General features: G+C 35.8%; 2 protein-coding genes across 2 annotated transcripts in view; one reads left to right on the top strand and one right to left on the bottom strand.

Annotated features, from left to right (window-relative positions):
- The first annotated feature begins 2 nt into the window (after positions 1-2).
- LOC105330692 (probable ATP-dependent RNA helicase DDX56) lies at positions 3-14,709 on the top strand. The gene is made up of 17 exons (XM_034474426.2): positions 3-161; positions 401-562; positions 985-1,068; positions 1,342-1,415; positions 1,609-1,779; positions 1,923-2,013; positions 2,164-2,228; positions 2,557-2,661; positions 3,388-3,459; positions 3,941-4,060; positions 4,474-4,593; positions 4,857-4,957; positions 8,234-8,307; positions 8,584-8,673; positions 12,474-12,579; positions 14,053-14,165; positions 14,582-14,709. The coding sequence occupies exons 1-17, from the start codon at positions 105-107 to the stop codon at positions 14,657-14,659; spliced, it is 1,683 nt and encodes a 560-aa protein (XP_034330317.2). The 5' UTR covers positions 3-104; the 3' UTR covers positions 14,660-14,709.
- Positions 14,710-15,943: 1,234 nt separating this feature from the next.
- The window catches only part of LOC105330688 (26S proteasome non-ATPase regulatory subunit 1), a 99,224-nt gene continuing 93,054 nt past the window's right edge, over positions 15,944-22,113 (bottom strand). The window contains exons 26-30 of the mRNA XM_011432555.4: positions 21,497-21,673; positions 19,215-19,364; positions 17,502-17,552; positions 16,892-16,967; positions 15,944-16,186 (exon numbers count right to left, since the gene is read on the bottom strand). Of these exons, the coding sequence (XP_011430857.2) occupies positions 16,116-16,186; positions 16,892-16,967; positions 17,502-17,552; positions 19,215-19,364; positions 21,497-21,673 (525 nt within the window). The 3' untranslated portion in view covers positions 15,944-16,115. The remainder of the gene's footprint in view (positions 16,187-16,891; positions 16,968-17,501; positions 17,553-19,214; positions 19,365-21,496; positions 21,674-22,113) is intronic.

The raw sequence follows: 22,113 nt of genomic DNA, 5'->3' as shown, positions 1-22,113 counted from the left end.
ATTAAAGCAGCATGTTGTTCACTTCCGGTTGAATGAGAAAATCAAAACAGTGCCATGTGATAGCTGATGTAAAGTCACTGTACAGTTACAAGAATTAAATCACGATGTCTGAAGACACGTTGTCTTTTCATGAGATGGGTCTTGATGACAGGCTTCTTAAGGTGAATAACTAATCATTACGATGTCTTTGTAAACTCTTTCTTTTTCATACTGATAAACTGATGTAAGTTATTTCAGGTCCTGTTATTTGTAACAGAACTAAAGAAATTGAAATTTTAAAGAATATACCAATTCATTTCTTATCATATCTTTTTATGTCTTTGATTTTTGAAAACTTTTTGTATAAATAATTCCTCACTCTGTACAGTATAGTTTATAATATTCTTTGAACTCATTTAAGGCAATTTCCCAACTAGGTTGGTCAGAGCCAACACCAATTCAGGAGAAAGCTATCCCACTTGCGCTTGATGGGAAAGATATATTGGCACGAGCAAGAACAGGATCAGGCAAGACGGCTGCATTTTGTATCCCAGTCATTCAGAAAATACTAACAGCTAAACAGGTACTATAGTTGGGTTCCATACATTTGTATTTATAAGGCTTTGTGCATTTGATTTAGGAATATGCATGGACTCAATTGAGGTATCATTGCAAATATAAAGTACTGTTCGACTAGTTATAGAAGCATTTAAATTTTAGGTTTAGAATAAAAAAAATGACAGACAAGACACAATACACCCCTCAAAACTTTGATCTCTTACTTCCCATTCGGAAAGGTCACAGTACCTGCATTGATTACTTGTTGTCTGTAGATGTTAAGGTTAAAGGGAAATAAAACATGAAGGTCAAAGTCATGTGGGAAGTTCAAGGTCAAATTGATTATAAGACTTGGATTGGGCACAATCTAATGATGTTACACCAAGGGGCATGATGATTAGGACTGATTCCATATTGTGTTTATTTTTTTTTTCCTGATTTATATAGACAAGTAGCACAGAGCAATGTGTTAAAGCATTGGTCCTTACCCCTACCAAGGAGTTGTGTCATCAAGCATACAAGAATTTAATGGTAAGAATATCTTATTTGTTGTAATTTAAGTTATAAGGTACAAAAATGAAATTTAATTTTTTTCTGTGAGGTCAATGATTCCACATACCGAGTACATGTACATATTTGAAGGTATATATATTATTATCTTAATTTACATGAAAGTAACACATATTTTTCAAATTAGTTATAAATTCAATAGACAAGTTATAAGAATCTAAATGATTTTAAGGTGTATATGACCACATACTGAGGAGTGACAACTCATTTTACATGTTTTATTTTGTATTATAGGACCTCACATCAAGCTGTTCCAGAGAAGTGAAAGTCCTTGACATTTCACCCCAGGTGCCCCTTCCCACACAGAAGTAAGTGAAAGTCCTTGAAACTTTACCCCATGAACCCCTTTCCACACATTAATGAGAAAATATCATATCATAAGGATAAAAAATCTAACTTGTAATTTCAAGAGAAGATCCATACTATTTGAACATATAACTTATTAGGCCAGTCAACTTGCTTGTTTACAAGGAGAATTAGAATATGGATTTTGTTAAATAGGCCCATGTTGATGGAGAAACCAGACATCATTGTTGCCACACCTACCAGAGCATTGGCCCACATCAAAGCCGGTAACCTTGACCTCAGACAGTCACTGGAGTTGCTGATTATTGACGAGGCTGACCTACTTTTCTCCTTTGGATATGAGGATGATGTCCGAGGAATTCTTAGGTACATACACAGTCCATATCTTCATGTATAAATAAGCTGTAATATAACACAGTTCAGTTATATGATAGAATCAAGTAAAATCTTGTTTGTATTTGAAAGCTTTATGTTGTTTGTTAAATTATTTTTAATCTGTATTTTCCCAGTAATCTCCCAAAGATATACCAGGCCTTTCTGATGTCGGCCACACTGAGTGAAGATGTCCGAGCGCTGAAGAGAATGGTGCTCCATAATGCTGTGAGTGTGATGGAAAATACACAGGACTACAAATTTAGACTCATCTGTATCTTTAAACTAAAAAACGAAAATAATAGCTATTGTTGTGCGAGACACAGTTTTATTTTACATATTGATTATCGAAATAGCTTTCTTATTTTTACGTTGTAGGTGATTTTGAAACTTGAGGAATCACAATTACCTGAGGCATCACAGCTGACCCAGTACCATATAAAGTAGGTCAAAGATAAAAGTACAAACAAAGAGTATCCATTGACCAGGGTTGTCTCTAAAAATTGAAGTAGAAGGAAGAAATAAAAAAGGAGAAGGGGGTCTGGGGGTCTTGCTTATAGCTACATTGTGTTTGAAATACAAAAATAGTCGGGGAAATTCCCAGACCCCCCGGTCTTGGAGACAACCATGAATTGAAAAAAATACATGTTCAATATGGCATTTTATCTTTCTGAATATGGCAGTCCAAAAGTACATGTACAACCTGTCTTTGTGTCTTTATTGGTTTGTTGATTGAATGATTAATTGATTGATTGTTTGATTTTTCCCTAGGTGTGAAGAACAGGATAAGTTTACATTGGTGTATGCTTTGATGAAGTTAAACCTACTTCGTGGGAAGTCCATCATCTTTGTTAATGAGGTCAATCGTTGTTATAAGTAAGTTCTGCTATCCTACTTTTGAGTGCCCGTTGAATAAGTACAGCCAAACCTGCCTAGAGCATTGCCTGTTTCACAAATTTTCCAAATGATATTTATCAACTTGAAGGTTTTTTAAATATGTAATACATTGATTTTGTAAGTTCCATAGGGATGAAATATCCCCTGATTTGAACAGAGGGCAATAGCTAGAGGCTCAGCTGTATGACCAATATTGCCCTTACCCTATCAATTGTGAAGAGTTTAACTTAAAAAAAGTATTGTACTGTCAGTGCTAGTTACTGGTCTCTTAGACTCTTTTTGTAGATAGACTTATGATAGCCCTGTATAATAATTTATGGTATATGTGACATAGGCAGGAAGAAAAATGAGATAACTATTAATATTTTGAAGTCTTGCACTTGTCAACGAATTCTTTAATTGATGTATTATTTACGTAGAATATTAAATGGTGTATAGAAGAATATCCTGTATTTCTAGGCAATTGAGATATGGTACATGTAATAGATACTCTACTCTTTCTCTTATAATGAATGCTTTTAAAGAGGGCTACATAAGTTTTAGAACTTGTGCCCAATCCCATTGTTAGATAAATTCAAACCAAATCAAAACAATGCTTTTGAATGTTATCTACACATGCCTTTGTACATGACAGCGATGTGTATCGTACTTACATGTATTGTTCTGTTGAGAAGTGAATATTCTATTTCTATTTTACATTTTCAGGTTGAAGTTATTTTTGGAACAGTTTGCAATCCCAGCTTGTGTGTTAAACTCCGAACTCCCAGTCAATTCAAGGTACTGAATGCTTTACGGTGGAGGACTAGGTTAAGCTTTGATCTGGTATTGCCCTTGTTTTTACAAGATATTAAGTTTCCATTAAGTGTCCTCCTTTGTTCCAATGAAATGAAAGGCCAGCTTTAAAAAAAACCCTTTTTGTTTACCCTTTCTAAATTGACTGACGTGAGAGTACCAGACTGAAGATATTTTTATTAACAATCTTGACATATTTCTTTTATAAAAAAGAATTCCAATATGCAGATATATTTGCTAGTTTTTGGCAAAACTTAATAAAAAAAATCCTTTCCCTGCCTACCTCCTCAAAGTTTAAACAAAGAGTTGTGAAAGGCCATACAAACATTTTCTTTAAGATGGTCAATACATTCCATGTAATATAATTGCTAAGAAATCTGTTGAAGACCTTTGGGCCTGTGGTTTTCTTTGCTTTAGTTATGACATTGGGAGAAGGGTTACTATAGCACCTGTCCATATTTTTCAGATGCCATATAGTTAACCAGTTTAATGAGGGTCTGTATGACATCATCATTGCTTCTGATGAAAATTTACTGATGGATCCAAAAACAAAACCATTGGATCCCGAGAAAAAGAAGGACAAAAAGTAAGAGTTCTCCCCAGTGTAGATCATTTGCACACCTGTAACAGTATAATATTTAAATTCTGTAACAGATATTCTATGAATGAATGGTCATTTAATAATATAAACTAAGATGTGGGGTTAATGTAATTTAAACGAGATTGACACGATAAAAATATTTTTGTGAATTTTTACTGGTACATGTACTGTATATTGACTAATTCACACATCTGATTAAAGAACATATTTGTGTTTCTGAAATGATACTCATTTGTTATCAGAGATTCTCATAAATAAAACATGCTCAAATATCCACTTTGAAATTGGGCTAAAAATAGTTTCTGCATTGGTAGTACATGTACATGTAGTATCTGAGCTATTTCTAAAATTAGGTCAGGTTTTGTAATAGAATCAAATCTATTTTCCTTATCTTGTAGACGAAAGAAGAAAGACAAGGAGTATGGTGTTTCTAGAGGAATAGACTTTCAGAATGTGTCCAATGTAATAAACTTTGACTTCCCTTGTGATGTGGATACATACATACACAGAGTTGGCAGGTGAGAGATTTAACCTGCTCATCTATACAGTTATCAGTATGAATTTTTAATCCTTGCATTGCAATGCAGGTATTATGCCCTTGCAACAGATTTAAAGGAGCTAGATGAATGTTAGTGAGTTACGAGTTATTTTGAAATAGTTTGGAAATTAGAATTAAATATTAGAATTTACTCGACTCAAGTAAGTCTTCTCCATTTGGCAAGGAATATCAGTGCATGCATTTGTTCTATCAGTGCATATATTTGTCCATTGCTCTCCGTAGGACAGCCCGTGGGGACAACCAAGGTAGTGCTCTGTCCTTCGTCAGTGTCAAGGACATGGACTTGTTAGTGGAGGTGGAGAAGACGCTCTCAGAATCAGGCAGTGAGTACACTCATCATAATGAACACAGAGTCAAGCATTGTTTACACTCATCACAATTAACACAGAATCAGGCAGTGAGTACAATCATCACCATAAATACAGAATCATTAAGTGAGTATACTCATCACAATTAACACAGAATTAGGGAGTAAGTACACTCATTACAATTTACACTGAATCACAAAGTGAGCATACTCATCACAACACATAATCAGGCAGTGAGTACAATAATTAACCCAGAATCAGGCAATGAGTTCACTCATAACACAGAATCAGGCAGTGAATACACTTATAACAGAATAAGGCATTGAATAAGCTTATAACACATAATCAGGCAGTGAGTACACTCGTAACACAGATTCAGGCAATGGGTACACTCATAACACAGAATCAGGCAGTGAGAACACTCATAACACAGAATCAGGCAGTGAGTACTCTCATAACACAGAATCAGGGAGTGAGAACATTTATAACAAAGAATCAGGAAGTGAGTACACTCATAACACAGAATCAGGCAGTGAGTACACTCATAACACAGAATCAGGTAGTGAGTACATTCATAACACAGAATCAGGCAGTGAGTACACTTGTAACACAGAATCAGGTAGTGAGTACACTCATAGCACAGAATCAGACAGTGAGTACACTTCTAACACAGAACCAGGCAGTGAGTACACTCATAACACAGAATCAGGCAGTGGGTACTATCATAACACAGAATCAGGCAGTGAGTACTCTCATAACACAGAATCAGGCAGTGGGTACACTCATAACACATAATCAAGCAGTGAGTACACTCATAACACAGAATCAGGCAGTGAGTAATCTCATAACACAGAATCAGGCAGTGAGTACACTCATAACACAGAATCATGCAGTGAGTACACTCATAACACATAATCAAGCAGTGAGTACACTCATAACACAGAATCAGGCAGTGAGTACTATCATAACACAGAATCAGGCAGTGAGTACTCTCATAACACAGAATCAGGCAGTGGGTACACTCATAACACATAATCAAGCAGTGAGTACACTCATAACACAGAATCAGGCAGTGAGTAATCTCATAACACAGAATCAGGCAGTGAGTACACTCATAACACAGAATCAGGCAGTGGGTACACTCATAACACATAATCAAGCAGTGAGTACACTCATAACACAGAATCAGGCAGTGAGTACTATCATAACACAGAATCAGGCAGTGAGTACTCTCATAACACAGAATCAGGCAGTGGGTACACTCATAACACATAATCAAGCAGTGAGTACACTCATAACACAGAATCAGGCAGTGAGTAATCTCATAACACAGAATCAGGCAGTGAGAACACTCATAACACAGAATCAGGCAGTGAGTACTCTCATAACACATAATCAGGCAGGGAGTACACTCATAACACAGAATCAGGCAGTGAGTACACTCATAACACAGAATCAGGCAGTGAGAACACTCATAACACAGAATCAGGCAGTGAGTACTTTCAAAATACAGAATCAGGCAATGAGTACACTCATAACACATAATCAGGCAGGGAGTACACTCATAACACAGAATCAGGTAGTGAGTACATTCATAACACAGAATCAGGCAGTGAGTACACTTGTAACACAGAATCAGGTAGTGAGTACACTCATAACACAGAATCAGGCAGTGGGTACACTCATAACACAGAATCAGGCAGTGAGTACACTTGTAACACAGAATCAGGCAGTGAGAACACTCATAACACAGAATCAGGCAGTGAGTACACTCATAACACAGAATCAGGCAGTGAGTACTTTCAAAATACAGAATCAGGCAATGAGTACACTCATAACACATAATCAGGCAGGGAGTACACTCATAACACAGAATCAGGTAGTGAGTACATTCATAACACAGAATCAGGCAGTGAGTACACTTGTAACACAGAATCAGGTAGTGAGTACTCTCATAACACAGAATCAGGCAGTGAGTACTCTCATAACACAGAATCAGGCAGTGGGTACACTCATAACACAGAATCAGGCCGTGAGTACACTCATAACACATAATCAGACAGTGAGTAATATCATAACACAGAATCAGGTAGTGAGTACTCTCATAACACAGAATCAGGCAGTGAGTACTCTCATAACACAGAATCAGGCAGTGAGTACTCTCATAACACAGAATCAGGCAGTGGGTACACTCATAACACAGAATCAGGCAGTGAGTACTCTCATAACACAGAATCAGGCCGTGAGTACACTCATAACACATAATCAGACAGTGAGTAATATCATAACACAGAATCAGGTAGTGAGTACTCTCATAACACAGAATCAGGCAGTGAGTACTCTCATAACACAGAATCAGGCAGTGAGTACTCTCATAACACATAATCAGGCAGGGAGTACACTCATAACACAGAATCAGACAGTGAGTAATATCATAACACAGAATCAGGTAGTGAGTACTCTCATAACACAGAATCAGGCAGTGAGTACTCTCATAACACAGAATCAGGCAGTGAGTACTCTCATAACACAGAATCAGGCAGTGGGTACACTCATAACACAGAATCAGGCCGTGAGTACACTCATAACACATAATCAGGCAGGGAGTACACTCATAACACAGAATCAGGCCGTGAGTACACTCATAACACAGAAACAGGCAGTGAGAATACTCATAACACAGAATCAGGCAGTGAGTACTCTCATAACACAGGAACTGGCAGTGAGTACTCTCATTACACAGATTCAGGCAGTGAGTACACTCATAACACAGAATCAGGCAGTGGGTACACTCATAACACAGAATCAGGCCGTGAGTACACTCATAACACATAATCAGGCAGGGAGTACACTCATAACATAGAAACAGGTAGTGAGAACACTCGTAACACAGATTCAGGCAGTGAGTACTCTCATAACACAGATTCAGGCAGTGGGCACACTCATAACACAGAATCAGGCAGTGAGTAATCTCATAACACAGAATCAGGTAGTGAGTACTTTCATTAACATAGAATCATGCATTGAGTACACTCATAAACACAGAAACAGGCAGTGAGTACACTTCTAACACAGAACCAGGCAGGGAGTACACTTAAAACACAGAATCAGGCAGTGGGTACACTCATAACAGAATAAGGCAGTGAGAACACTCATAACACAGAATCAGGCAGTGAGTACAATCATAACACAGAAACAGGTAGTGAGTACACTCATCACAATTAACACAGAATCAGGGAGTGAGTACACTCATCAATAGCTCAGTGACACATATTAAATCCTATTTTCCAGCTGAGGAAGACAGTGTTTTTAATCCATACAACTTCAAAATGGATGAAATAGATGGATTCAGATACAGAGCTAAGGTAGCTAACTTTGAGATTGGAAGAAATGTTGATTTTGAAGTACACTGAATGTCTTAATTAGATGTTTTGGTCAAAGCAGAAAATAAATTACTGTAGAGATTCTTAATCATACATTATAATGTCTAATACATATATTGCAGAAAGCCATTGTATATAATTAAACATTGAACATTTTAGAAACTACAATGAAGATATACGATGATACTTGTATTATTTAAATAAATGTATAACCGTTAATAACTGAAATTCAGTGTAATTGAAATGTTTCATCAATAGGATGCCATGAGGATGGTGACAAAAACAGCAATACGAGAGGCTCGACTGAAGGAGATCAAACAGGAAATGTTGGCCTCCAACAAACTGAAAGTAAGAAACACAATTCATGCTTGAATCTAATAGCTGCAGACTTTATTGTTACCAGGGTTTAAAAGATTTGAATGTTTGTCTGGTATGCAAGCCTATATTAAAGTATCATGGATCTGTGAAATTCAATCATTTTATATTCAAATGGAATTGATAGGGTTTTTAGCTCACCTGAGCTGAAAGCTCAAGTGAGCTATTCTGATCACATTTTGTCTGTCATCCGTCTGTCCGTCTGTCTGTCCGTCCGTCCATCCGTCTGTCCGTAAACTTTTCACATTTTCAACATCTTCTCAAGAACTACTAGGCCAATTTCAACCAAACTTGGCACAAATCATCCTTAGGCAAAGGGGATTCAAAGTTGTGAAAATTAAGGGCCACACCCGTTTTCAAGGGGAGATAATTAGAAATTAATGAAAAATTTCGAGAATTTTCAAAAATCTTCTTCTCAAGAACCAGAAAGCCAGGAAAGCTGAAACTTGTGTGGAAGCATCCTCAGGTAGTGTAGATTCAAAGTTGTGAAATTCATGACCCCCGGGGGTAGGGTGGGGCCACAATGGGGGGTCGAAGTTTTACATAGGAATATATAGAGTAAATCTTTAAAAATCTTCTTCTCAGAAACTAAACAGCCAGGAAAGCTGAAACTTGTGTGGAAGCATCCTCAGGTAGTGTAGATTACAAGTTGTGAAAATCATGACCCCCGGGTGTAGGATGGGGCCACAATGGGGGGTCGAAGTTTTACATAGGAATATATAGAATAAATCTTTAAAAATCTTCTTCTCAGAAACTAAACAGCCAGGAAAGCTGAAACTTGTGTGGAAGCATCCTCAGGTAGTATAGATTCAAAGTTGTGAAAATCATGACCCCCGGGGGTAGGGTGGGGCCACAATGGGGGGTCGAAGTTTTACATAGGAATATATAGAATAAATCTTTAAAAATCTTCTTCTCAGAAACTAATCAGCCAGGAAAGCTGAAACTTGTGTGGAAGCATCCTCAGGTAGTGTAGATTCAAAGTTGTGAAAATCATGACCCCTGGGGGTAGTGTGAGGCCACATTGGGGGGGGGGGGTGTTGAAATTTTTCATAGGAATATATAGAGTAAATCTTTAAAAATCTTCTTCTCAGAAACTAATCAGACAGGAAAGCTGAAACTTGTGGGAAGTATCCTCAGGTAGTGTAGATTCAAAGTTGTGAAAATCATGACCCCTGGGGGTAGGGTGAGGCCACATGGGGGGGGGGGTGTTAAAGTTTTACATAGGAGTAAATCTTTAAAAATCTTCTTCTCAGAAACTAATCAGCAAGATGATTCTTTATAATTGTTAAGACTTTGGCTCCAGGACAATTCTTCGGCCTCACAAGAAGGTTCAGAGTTTGATGTAGCTAAATATCCCATATATAAACAATTGTAAAGGATCTTTTTGAGAACTGCAATACTCAACATGTGATATGACTATAAAATTGAAGCAGGCAGCTATTTTTTCATTAGAATCTTTTTGTATTACTGTTTTGGGTTATTGCCCTTGATTTATTGATTCTTGATTATTTTAATTAATGCACATACTTGCCAACTGACCCGATTTCGTCGGGTCACACCCGATTTTTTAACCCTTCACCCGATTATTTTTTATGACCCGGCGGGTCATGCTTTTCACCCGATTTTTGTCGAACAACCCGAAAATCTCCCGATTTCCGGATTTGGTTCGTAAAATACGTTGCGCGTATGACTTCCAGTTATGAACCCAAGCTAAGCTTGGATTTACGTAACGTGTAAACAATGCCGATGGCTATAAGAGACACATTATTTAATAAGTGTAATAATTATCGTGAGTTGTTTTGACTAAGCGAAGGTTTAAATCATTAAGTTTGATGGCTTCCAATAAGAAAAGGTCTTCATCGGGGCCAACGGAATCAAACCCAACAAAAAGAAAACGATATTTTTGTACCTATCAACATATCTGGGAAAATGAATTCTCATAGGTAAAACAAAGTAATCGAGTACAAAACGAGGCTTTTGCGTTCTATGTAACGCACATTTGAATATTGGATTTTGTGCTCAAAATGATTTGACTAAACATTCAAAAACGCTAAGTCATGTATTGAATGCATTTTAATACACAAAAGTCTTCCAAGTCGCTTACAACTTTCATGCCATCATTTACAGAGTTCAAAACCAAGGTTAATGTAGCAGAAACTCTTTTTGCATTTTTTTTTTCAGCTGAACACAACCTACCATTTTCTGTGTCAGATCACTTTACAAAATTCAAAATCAGCAACTGTTAGTTAAAATGCTTCTTTGCAATAAAGTACATGTATTACACATAAGTTTTAACACATATTTCTATTGTATATACCTATTAAATGCATGATAAATATGTCGTGAATGTCGTTACGCGCTATGACCAGATTTTTTACTTTCCAAATCTGGTCATGACCAGATTTTCACATGTTGGAGGTTGGCAAGTATGTTAATGCATCCACTGTTAACCAATTAATGTGATGATTATTTTTATACAATAACAAATATTCAATGTATATAAGTTGTTCTGCATAAGTAGTTTTGGGTTAGGCTGGATTAGTTTGTTTATTTTTGATTTCCAATTTTTAGATACTATGAATTATTTTAGGCTGGCACATATATAGGGACAGTGTCTATTGCATTGCAATGAGCGACTGTTTGGGGTTAAACTTGAACAGGTACGGAGAGTTTGAGGGTGTTGACATCCCTGCTCTTTCTAATCTTCGTGTTTTTCTAACCAACGATACAGAATGTGCGGTCATTTCTGCCCTGTATTGCATTGATACAAGTGTGCGGTCATACCTGCTTGTATTGGTGGTGGTTGCGGCGGAGCACTAGTGTATGGTCATCCCTGCTGGTGTTCTGGCCTTTCTAGCGCAAGTGTGCGGCACTCCCTGCGTTAGGTTGAGCTGTTGGCGCAAGTGTGAGGTTATCCCTGCTTGCGTTATCTCTGCTTGCATTAACGTTGGTACCTGTTGAGTTGCGTAGGTGTGCGGTCATCCCTGCCTGCATAACGTTGAGTCCCTATATATGTGCAGGAGCGGTGATTAAAGTCTGCTCTTGTAAATATTTTCAGCAATCAGGGCTATCCGAGTTCCAAGGGGGAAAAATGGATTTTATTTATACAGGATCTACATGTATTAATGTACATTGTCCACATTGTATTATGACTCCATTAAGCTGACTTTATCATACCTATTGTTCCTCAGGTGAGCGATGTGGCCCATGGGCCTCTTGTTTTATGATATAATATGTTGTTATACTTTCATGTTAAATACTGATATCTGATTGGTTAAGACGCAGTTAATAATATTTACTATTACCCTCAGCGTTAGCAACGCACTTGGCAACGGGTAACATTAAAAAATGTTACATGCGCGAAAACTATGCGCATACGGTTCGCTGTAGAATTCACGTTATTCCTATATAAAAGCAGTAAAATTTTCTTAAAAATTTTAAAAAAGACATTCAGTATAACAAAATAAATAGTGCCTGTTTGGGAGGATAACAGTTGAAATTGACACCCCTCGAAAACCATTGTCAACCTCCGCTTCGCGTCGGTTGACAATGGTTTTCGAGGGGTGTCAATTTCAACTGTTACCCTCCCAAACAGGCACTATTTATATATTGGCCATTGATAATTTTTTTGGCACCAAGAAAGAATGTTACATTGACGTATAACTATCAAGTTTTTTTTATTGAAATCTATTGAATTCTGGAAATACTAAGCTTATCTGGTTCATTTATATTAATGATTTCAATGCATGTATGTGTACAATTTAATTTTATAGACATACTTTGAGGACAATCCACGAGATCTACAGGTCTTGAGACACGACAAAAGTCTTCACACAGTGAAAGTACAGAAACATCTCAAAAATGTCCCCGATTATCTAGGTAAGCAATTAAAAAATTATCCCTAGTACCTGTGCATGATGACATCATGCACGTAATATAGGTACCTTAATGTCGCGTGTATAAAACACACTTTTTTTCAGCCAAAATTTGATCTAAGGTGGGGGGTGCGTGTTGTACATAGGACTAAAATTTTACCCCATTTTTTCAAGCCGTGATTTTTGATACCAGGGAATAGTGACTGCCGATATAGCGTGTTATGCAAGTTGTATGAGTGTATACTAAATTTACAGCATCAGAAATACCTTATTCTTAGTTTTATTTTCATGTATTGAAATATTTATCCTCTCTCAACAATATTTTTTGCATCAAACAAGTTTAAATTTCACCAGTGTATTCGCCATTACGTAAGCAGTCACCTGTTGACTTTGCGTGTTGTCAATGTTTGTTTAACAATTTCCGGTGTCAAAAGCATGCACCTGTTTTGTGTCGGACTTCACAGTTTTGAAGTGCATGGAGATAAGCAATTATTCTGATTTTATTAAACTTGATTACTTCGTGTCCAGTTATGCAGTTAACGCGATAGCTTAAGATAGACATTGCTAAAATAACATCGATTATTTGTACGACTTGATAATGACGATATACGACATACATACGTTTCTTCACAATGTTTATTTAACAACAATCAAAGGGTTAGACTATAATTAATTAATTAAATCATTTCTTTTGATTTTGTTTTGGTTTATATCTGCAAACATTTATTATTACTTTTAAGCATTAACCTCGCTTGCCATTCTTCTCTAAGTATGATGATCTTCAACTTCTCCGCTGTTGTATAAGAAACTCTTGAAGTGTCAAATGATATTTGATACCGCCCATGTAAATCATGCCGTCCTTTTTAAGTAAAATTGTTAGAACTTTGACTCTAATATCGCTTGGGCCATGTTCTGATCATGAAATTACAGTAATTACCCTTGGTTATAGGATTATCATTAAACATCGATAGTAATTTGGAAAAATGGCGGCCGTCGATTTTCATCGTCTGTGCTATGTTCCGATCACAAAATTAAGGAAATTGCACTTGGGTTATATAATCATGAAACAATGATTGTTTGGGGGGAAGTGTTGGCATTTGATTTCGCCATTTTTTGGGTGCGTATTATACATAGGACCTGCTGTTTTTCGCCATTTTTTGGTCAACTTTGGGGGTGCGTATTATACATGAGTGCGTATTATACACGATACATTACGGTAAATTATTTTTGAATTAAAAAATTAAATTAAGGATTTAGGTTCTTTTGAGAACTTCAGGATAGCCAAACAATTCCTCACGACATGTATATTCACCACTTTATGTATTTAACATGGTATTAATGAACTTAAGTTCTATGATCAGATAAACCATGGACTTCATGTTAAGCTTTTAGGGTTATGGCATCCATTAACTCCAGAAAGTTTTTTTATTTTTCAACTATATTCTTAACATTATTTAATGAAAATTTCTATTTGCAGTTCCTCAGACTCTTAGACACATGCGAGGTATGTCAGACAAACCTGGCAAATCAAAAGCAAGGCGGAAAAATATGGCACCCAAAGGACCCACAAAGGCGGAAATTAAATACAAGGTGGGCGGAAATGTAATTGAATCAGTGAATTTCTTGGAAATCCAAATTTCTGGAATTTGTCTGTGCCCTCACCCACCCACTTGATAATAATTAAGTGGGTTGATATTAATTAGTGAAGAAAATCTTAAGTGGCCCCCAATTAATGTAAATGACACCACATAGTCTGACTCTTGTCACAGATATTACAGCTAGAATGCCATATTACTAAAAGTTCTCCAATTATAGAAATTCTAGTCTCGTAATCTCAAATCGGGTTAAGCTAAGGAAAAAAAAATAACTGAATTATGATAAATAATATGGATGTTAAATTTAAACTTAACTAAATAATCTGTGTTCAAAACACCTAACTCAGCATATTTGTTGTTCAGAGATTATACTTTGGTTTGAATGAGCAGTGTATTTACTTTTTGTTACAGAAGAGGAAAGCAGACCCCCTGAGAAGTTTTGAATCGGCCGGACTGGTGGGAGGGGGGAAGAAGAAAAAGAAGTCATAGTGTGTAATGTGTACTGATGATAATAAATGTTGATTTTGTTGACAAAACTATTGATTTTGTTTTGCTGTTATCAGTATTTATTATAACAAAGCAAATAAATCTTTAAAAAAATTAAAAAAAACAGGTACATGTAATAGTAAAGCCTGGATATTAGGTAGAATCCTGCGTAAAGCCTGCCACTGTAATTTATTTCAAATGTTGCCTATCAGGCCAAAATAAAATTGTTTGTTTGGAATTGCCTCCTGCCTCGTTGAAATACCCCATGCTAATAAAATTTTAATAAATAGAAATTATTTTTATATGGAGATTTTTATTTTTCACCATTTTTACATTATTAAATTAAGATTGAAAAAAAAATTCAAATTTCCTCCCTCCTGGGTCTTGAAACCTCACAATTTCTTATTTATTTTTTATATATATTTTTTTATAAGGATTGCCTCAGATAATGTATTTTTTTCCAAAGCTCTGTACCTTCAGGGAAATTATAATGTAACTGAATTTTATTAATGAATAAGAAATAATTCTTTGACTTTTATGAGGAGATCAATATTGGTTTGGGGCTTGATCAAATCCAATAAAGCCTGAAGGGTATGGTTTATGGTAAATTTGCATGAGTAACGACCGTGATTGATCCTCTTATTAAAGTCAAAGAAATGATTCCTTATTACCTATATTTAAATTATTTTTTGATAAGATATTCCAAGTACAATTTAAATAATTGACATTTTTTACATTAATTTCATCCCGCAAACCTTGCCAGTGTCCCAATAGCGCACGTCATTTGACACCCATGTCAATTTTCCAAGTAAATACATGTACTGGTAATGAGGACTATTACAGGTGCATGTACCACATGGCACAAAGCATTGCCACATGATGCCGTTAAACATGCCTTTTATAGAGTATGTGCTCACAATGAGACTGCACTGTGACTAATTTAGCGAAAAATGTTTAAGTAATCTGCAATTTGATGAAGCACAAGTACTTGATGACTTTCTTAGGAAACAATAGTTTGAATCCTTTTTGTACACAGATGATTTTGGAGCTAAGAATGGTATTTTAAAAATACTTGTCAACTGCTTTTTTCATTCAAAGTGAAAATGGTTGCAATTTACAAAAGGTAGGACTCCATATAATTTTGAGTTGGATACATTGTTTCATTATTGTCCAGTACAACAATAGTAGTATTACTATAGGGTCTAGGTCAAGTACCTATGATCTTATGCAACATTTCTCATCTTCCGTAATGCATTACATTAAGGAAAGTAAACAGTAACACATAGACTAATGTAATTGTTTAATTTTTATAACTGATTCACAAATACATTTAAAATGTAAGAAACAAACATTCTGTCACATGATGAGGGCCACGCCCCCTGTTTACAATGTCAAAGTTTTCACAATATCAATTCCATTTGTTGTTGCCAGGCAATGGTAATATTCCACATCTTTGACCTCAGTCCTCGGTCCACTCGAATGGCTCTGGTGGCTCGGGTTCATCTTCCTCCTCAATCTTTGGTCCTCCAGCTGAAAACAAAGGGTGCATTGTTAATTCTTGCAGTACAAACTATCTCTTATTTTAATATGCACAGAATACTGTTGTCGCCATTTATATCAATGTAAATATAGATCTTAATATGGACACACATTCCACGGTCCGTTTGAAATACATGTATATATCTAAATCCACCTATATGAACTGACTGTACAGACTACCTGCCACTAGTTCTGTCTCTTACCTTAGATAGTATGCCCCCTCCCCCTATATCCATATAGACTACTGTGGAATCATTCGATTTCATGGTGGCTCAATTTTATTGGAATTCGTGGGCACCGCTCACCCACGAATTAACATCCTCCAGGAATAAATAAATTAGGACTGTAAAGTCCCAACGAACCTGTTAAATTGAAGCAATCCACGAAAATTGGCCCCCACGTATTTTAATGATTCCACAGTATATCTACCTGCTTGTAATACTGTTGTCTCTAATACATGTACCAGTATATAGATAGCGCGGAGCATGGGACCCCCATCCCAGCCTCCAACAATATATTTAGATCCCTGATCCCAGAAAGGTAGATAGAACAGCACGCCCCGTCCCCCCTACAATAAGTCCAACTCATCTGCATTCGGAGTAGCCATACACAACGTTTACAGTAGATAACAAAGACCCCCCTTCCCAATATTTCTAGCCCCACCCCTGGTGACCTGACTATGAGATGACGGCGTACCTGCCACTGGCTCAATGATCTCCTCCTGTTCTCCTGGTTTGTTGTTCCTCAGCAAGATAATGCCTCCATTAAACACCTACATCAAATACAAAACAGTTCAAATTAAACCTTGTGCTGGTGCATTTTATTCATGACCTTTAAATGTACTGTACATGGATGCTATAGGTATAAAGCTCTGATCATGAAAATCTGTAGTGGCAAACTGATATTATAAAATAAGGTTATCGCAAATAAGAGGTTTTTTTCCATTAATTAAATACATATTGCAAATGCCTTAATGTGTGCTTACAACAAAACAAAGGAAAGAGCCTCCTATTCCTTTATTATTATTACAACAGATAATTATTCGACATCTAAGTGTGGCATTATTCGTTTTTAAAAACTATGCATCTTTCTTAGAACAACTAGACTGCATATAGTGAGTGCCATTGATTACGCAGCATCGATTCCCAATTTTTATATAAAAAAAAAAGCTAGATACAGCCTTTTTCTTTTTTTTTAAATAAAACCCACATTAACAAAGACTTTTCCAAACCCACAATATTTTCTATTATTCGAACAATGAATGTTTTTTCCTAGACGGATACACGATATGTCTACATTTACTTACGTCTTTCACAGGTACATAACGGCTTCCTTCTGGCATGACCAACACCTTCAGCTGAAGCGAGAAAAAAAAATATAAAAATAGTTTAAGAGTTGCTGCTCTTGAAAAAGCTATGCAACTTTGATACCTTTACACAGTAACCTAACTTAATCAAAACCTGTGTATTCCGTTCCTCTGTAATTGCAACTGATACTGTGGAATCATTAAAATTTGTGGTGGCTCAATTTTCGTGGTATTCGTGGGTAGCCCTCCCCCACGAATTTACATCCTCGACGAAAACAAATTTTGAAGGAGTTTGTTATCTTACTGATACTAAAAACCGACAAATCCACAATATGACATCCCACGAATAAGCAAAAATCTCACAATCCACGAAAATTGACCCCCACGAATTTAAATGAAACCACAGTAATTGTGACTGTTCAGCAAAGTATACATTTGTGTTAATACCCTGCCTCTTATGTCATGGATATTCCTTCCTATAAAATGTCCAAATACAAGATAAATTTTCCAAACTAAATTTAATCTTTATAATCTGATACTTTTGACTTTCAATATATTGAACAATGCAGTGACTGTCATGAATCCCTGAAAAAGGATATCACAAATAGAACATTTTCAATTATATAAGTTTAATTTTCCAAATTGCACAATTCGCCACAATTTTGTGGTATTTGAATGTCAAATATTGTCATAGCATGATATTGTGAAAGTGGATATCAAAGATGAAATCTGTGTTCATAATATGTGTAAGTAGTTGTGCAAGATCTCAAGTAACTTCAGAAAAATAGTGAATTGAATGCTTCTTATAAACTGAATGCATTTTTATCATTCCTTGTACATGATTGTATTTAAACTGAAACAGAAATATTTTTTCCATGCCTTACTCCTGTGTACAGAAATCCTCAATCAGAGACCAGATTCTGGTTCCCAATTAACCTGTTGACGTTCGCGCTCGTCGAGACATTGGGTTCAAACAAATTCACCCCTTTAATGTCCTCAGAGCCAGCTGTATATTGTACAATAAGAGTACATTTGAATGTCAAAGCCCAGAAATGCTTAAAACTTATTGTTTGTTCTGCACAGTAATTGAGTTTGTTCAGATGAACCCGATTACTCCCAAGAACGAAATGAAAAAAAGGAAAGAATTATATTAACCGCTTTGGTGGTAGAAGTGCAAAATACAATCATTCACTAATTTTTCTGAAGCCTCACCAGTATCTCAGTTGTATCCTATAATTCTGATCAAACAAATGAAATCAAAGTTCATAAATATGTGCACTAGTTCGCATTCATCTGCAAGACAGTGTGATTGGGTGGGTGGTCCAATACTTTGTTTTTTAAGTCTGTATGATTCTTGGTGCAGAAATGATTTTTCTTTTTCACGCTTTGATCACACAATACCAAAACCTCCATGAATCTGAGATTATGGTTTTTTTTATTCTACAAAGTTTTTAACAATTTCATAAGGTTTTATAATTTGTAACCCTTGAGTTGTCTTGCTTTTTTTTTTTAAAAGAGGGTGAGTGGGGAATTTCTTGCAGACCAACATAAGAACTTTTTCTAAGGTCTGGAATATATTTGAGTTTCAATTCAATAGTTTTCAAAATGTCTCTATAGCAGGATTTCATCATGCTAGCTCCTGACCTTTCAGTTAAGATGTGGAGTTAAATTTGGTCATCATCACAGTGTGTGTGGTTATAATTTTCTCTTTACCTGAGCTTTCATGACTCGGGCGGGATTATCCAGCATCTGGAAGTTAGCTTCTGGTTCTTTCTCCTTCTCTGATTTCTCTTTGTCCTGTTTTTCTTTCTCTCCTTCCTCTGTCTCCATTTTCTCCTCTTCTTTCTCTTTCTTTTCATCATCCTGTAACATAGAAATCTCCATCTATAGATAAGCAATTCACTGAAATTCTCTTGGACATCTCCATCTATCCTAATCTCCTGCTAAGAATAATACATCAACAGAATGTAGGATTTTGTTCACGAATTTATCTAGATCTAACAGTTTTCACTGAAACAAGAATAGATCACAATAAACAAAGTGAACAAAAAGTCATGCATCAATTTCCAACAACTGGGATCCAACCATAGCTTAATATTATCTTTTTTTTTCCAGTTTGAAGAAGCCCAAAACAATAAATATATTCTTTAAATACTATATGACCTTGGTGCGTCCTTGATGAATTTGAGACTTTGACCTTGACTTTTCAGTTTATAAATAACCAAGTATGAAGTTTCAGTGCCTCTTTTGTGCATTTCACCATGCAAAAATTGAAGACCAATATTTATACTCATAGAGTTCAAACAGAACTATCATGCAAAATATGAAAAATGTAATTATCAAAATGAACAATGAGTTTAAAACATTTAGTTTTGAACTTGCTGTCCTTGAAGAAATGCTTGTAAATGATGAAAAATGCAATGTCATGAAATTTTTGAAGACCTCAATCTTTTCTAATGGGACATTTCTGAGCTTTAAAGTAAAAGTCCACTTACCCAAGTTCTGTAACTCTCTAGAACCCAGGCAGATGCACCATTGTGTAAGTGTTTCATACACAAATGTAATTAACTTTTCATCTTTCATTACCTGCAAGCTGCGCATTTTTATCTCCCTTTCATTTTTATTTCCTTTTCAAAAGAGAACCGCCAAAGAAATTTTAACAGAAACTGACATTATTTACCTAATCCTCCAGTATTTTGACAACTAGTGATTATTTTGTACTTATTGTGACTGGAACTTTGCTGTTACAAATCAACATGTCTATTTTTCTTACAAGTAATTGTACATGAACACATAGCAATAAGATAGAAATGTTCTGACAAGAAAATCTTTTCTTCCGAGTCCATTTTACATACTGTAACACCATACTAGCTTGCTAGTGCATTGCACAAGTACATGTTAATATACATATAAGGCAGCAATAAAATAAGAACCAACTTTAATCGTTCTCCCACATAAACTGACCAACTTACAGTGTCATTGAAGCTGACGTCAAAGTTTAATGCTTAATTTACAAGTGTTATCCAATTCACAACACATTCATATGAGTCGTTTCATTTGCTATTTAAAAAGAATCTTGATTGAAATAGAAATTGAAAACGTTACGTGAGCCAATAAGAGGACTACATGCATATAATGCAAATAAAAAGTTCTATATATATAACAATACTTCATTTAATGATAGGTATAACAGTAAGAAATATTAATTCAAAATGTCAAAAGGAAGAAATTAATACTAATTTCTATGATTTGATGCATCAGAAGCCAGTAAGATTTTTGAGCATGACAAAAGATTTATCGATTCACGTACATTTTAGAAAAGGTGGGCGAAGGGCTATAATTATATTTTTACCTGCTTCACTGCATCCCAGTAGGATAAATTCTAATACAGCATTTCTCATTTTGATTCACAAGAAACCATAAACATGAACATGGTAACGTTAACAATTTGATCTGAAATTTCTCATTTATTTTTCCATTTTTGTAGTTGTGTTACGATACTTTACTAATTAACAAATGAAAGGTAACAAATACTTCACCATCTGTCTTAACTGTCATACCTATTCTTCTGCTTGATATTTTGACCTTTTTCTCCCTATACATTTCACTTCGTGAATATGACTTTCTTATCACATGAACTTTGACCTACCATATCCATCAATTTTTCCCTCACAAAACACATGCTTTTGCTAAGGTCATCAACGTTAGATTTGACTTTGAGACAACAAGCTTATTAAAGTTGACCTAATACATCCACTTTTTTCCTTCTATATTCTACTTAACCTACTTCTATTTGCCCTTAATTCTGTAAAATTTGACCTTGAGATTATGACCTTGTCTTTTCTTCTATGCCTCCTTCTTCTGTCCCCCCCTTTAGAATTATGATCTTTACCTTGTTTACCATTTTTTTTAATTACTACATCCATTTTTTCTTCATCTTTTTTTCTCCTGAACCTTCTTCTGTAGATTATGTCCTTGACCTTATTTTGACCTACCACATCCATTTTCTCTTCATCCTTCTTCTTCTCAGCCTCCTTCTTCTTCTGTTTGGCGGTGATGCTGAGGACCGCAGTGAGGACCTTCTCCTTTGTCTTCTCCTTCTTGTCCTCCAGGGGCGGGGGGTAGGCGTACTGTGAGGGCTTAGCATTGGAGCGGAACTCCAGCTTGGGCATCTGAAATATACACAATTATATGAATGAATCTATTGTAACTCTTCAGAGAAAGTCTTTGATTTATACAGTCAATCAAATATTTCATCAGTTCTTTGAAATCAGTTGGAATCTAAAATCTTTGATCCCCTCCTTTCTTTCCAAGGATTCTACTTTTTTGAATACACATCTGCAACATCAATAAAAATAAAAACACATTTAGCTATCTACAGTGAAGTATGATCGATTCATAAAAATGAGGAGGAAGAGGGAAAATAAATCAAAATCTGCGTTAAATAAGCATGGCCAGCCCCAATACTATCTGAGAATACATGTGGAAAATGTCCATCTATCGTAGCAGGAAATGTTTTGATTTTTTTGTAGATTCGATACTCTGTAAATGATGGAAGTTGATTGGAGTTTGGAGTGAGTAAGAGTAAATGTTGTGTAGCCTTGGGGTGCAG

Source organism: Magallana gigas, chromosome 8 (assembly GCF_963853765.1).
Source record: "Magallana gigas chromosome 8, xbMagGiga1.1, whole genome shotgun sequence".
NCBI lineage: Eukaryota > Metazoa > Mollusca > Bivalvia > Ostreida > Ostreidae > Magallana > Magallana gigas.
Note: the sequence above shows the minus strand (reverse complement) of the source record. Positions and strands in the feature narration are given on the sequence as shown.

Bases quoted from the DNA above. Each gene is read 5' to 3' on its own strand.
- LOC105330692 (XM_034474426.2), top strand. From the start codon at position 105: ATGTCTGAAGACACGTTGTCTTTTCATGAGATGGGTCTTGATGACAGG. The intron at 563-984 runs GTACTATAGTTG...TGATTTATATAG, and splicing joins AAATACTAACAGCTAAACAG to ACAAGTAGCACAGAGCAATG. The intron at 4,061-4,473 runs GTAAGAGTTCTC...CTTATCTTGTAG, and splicing joins GAGAAAAAGAAGGACAAAAA to ACGAAAGAAGAAAGACAAGG.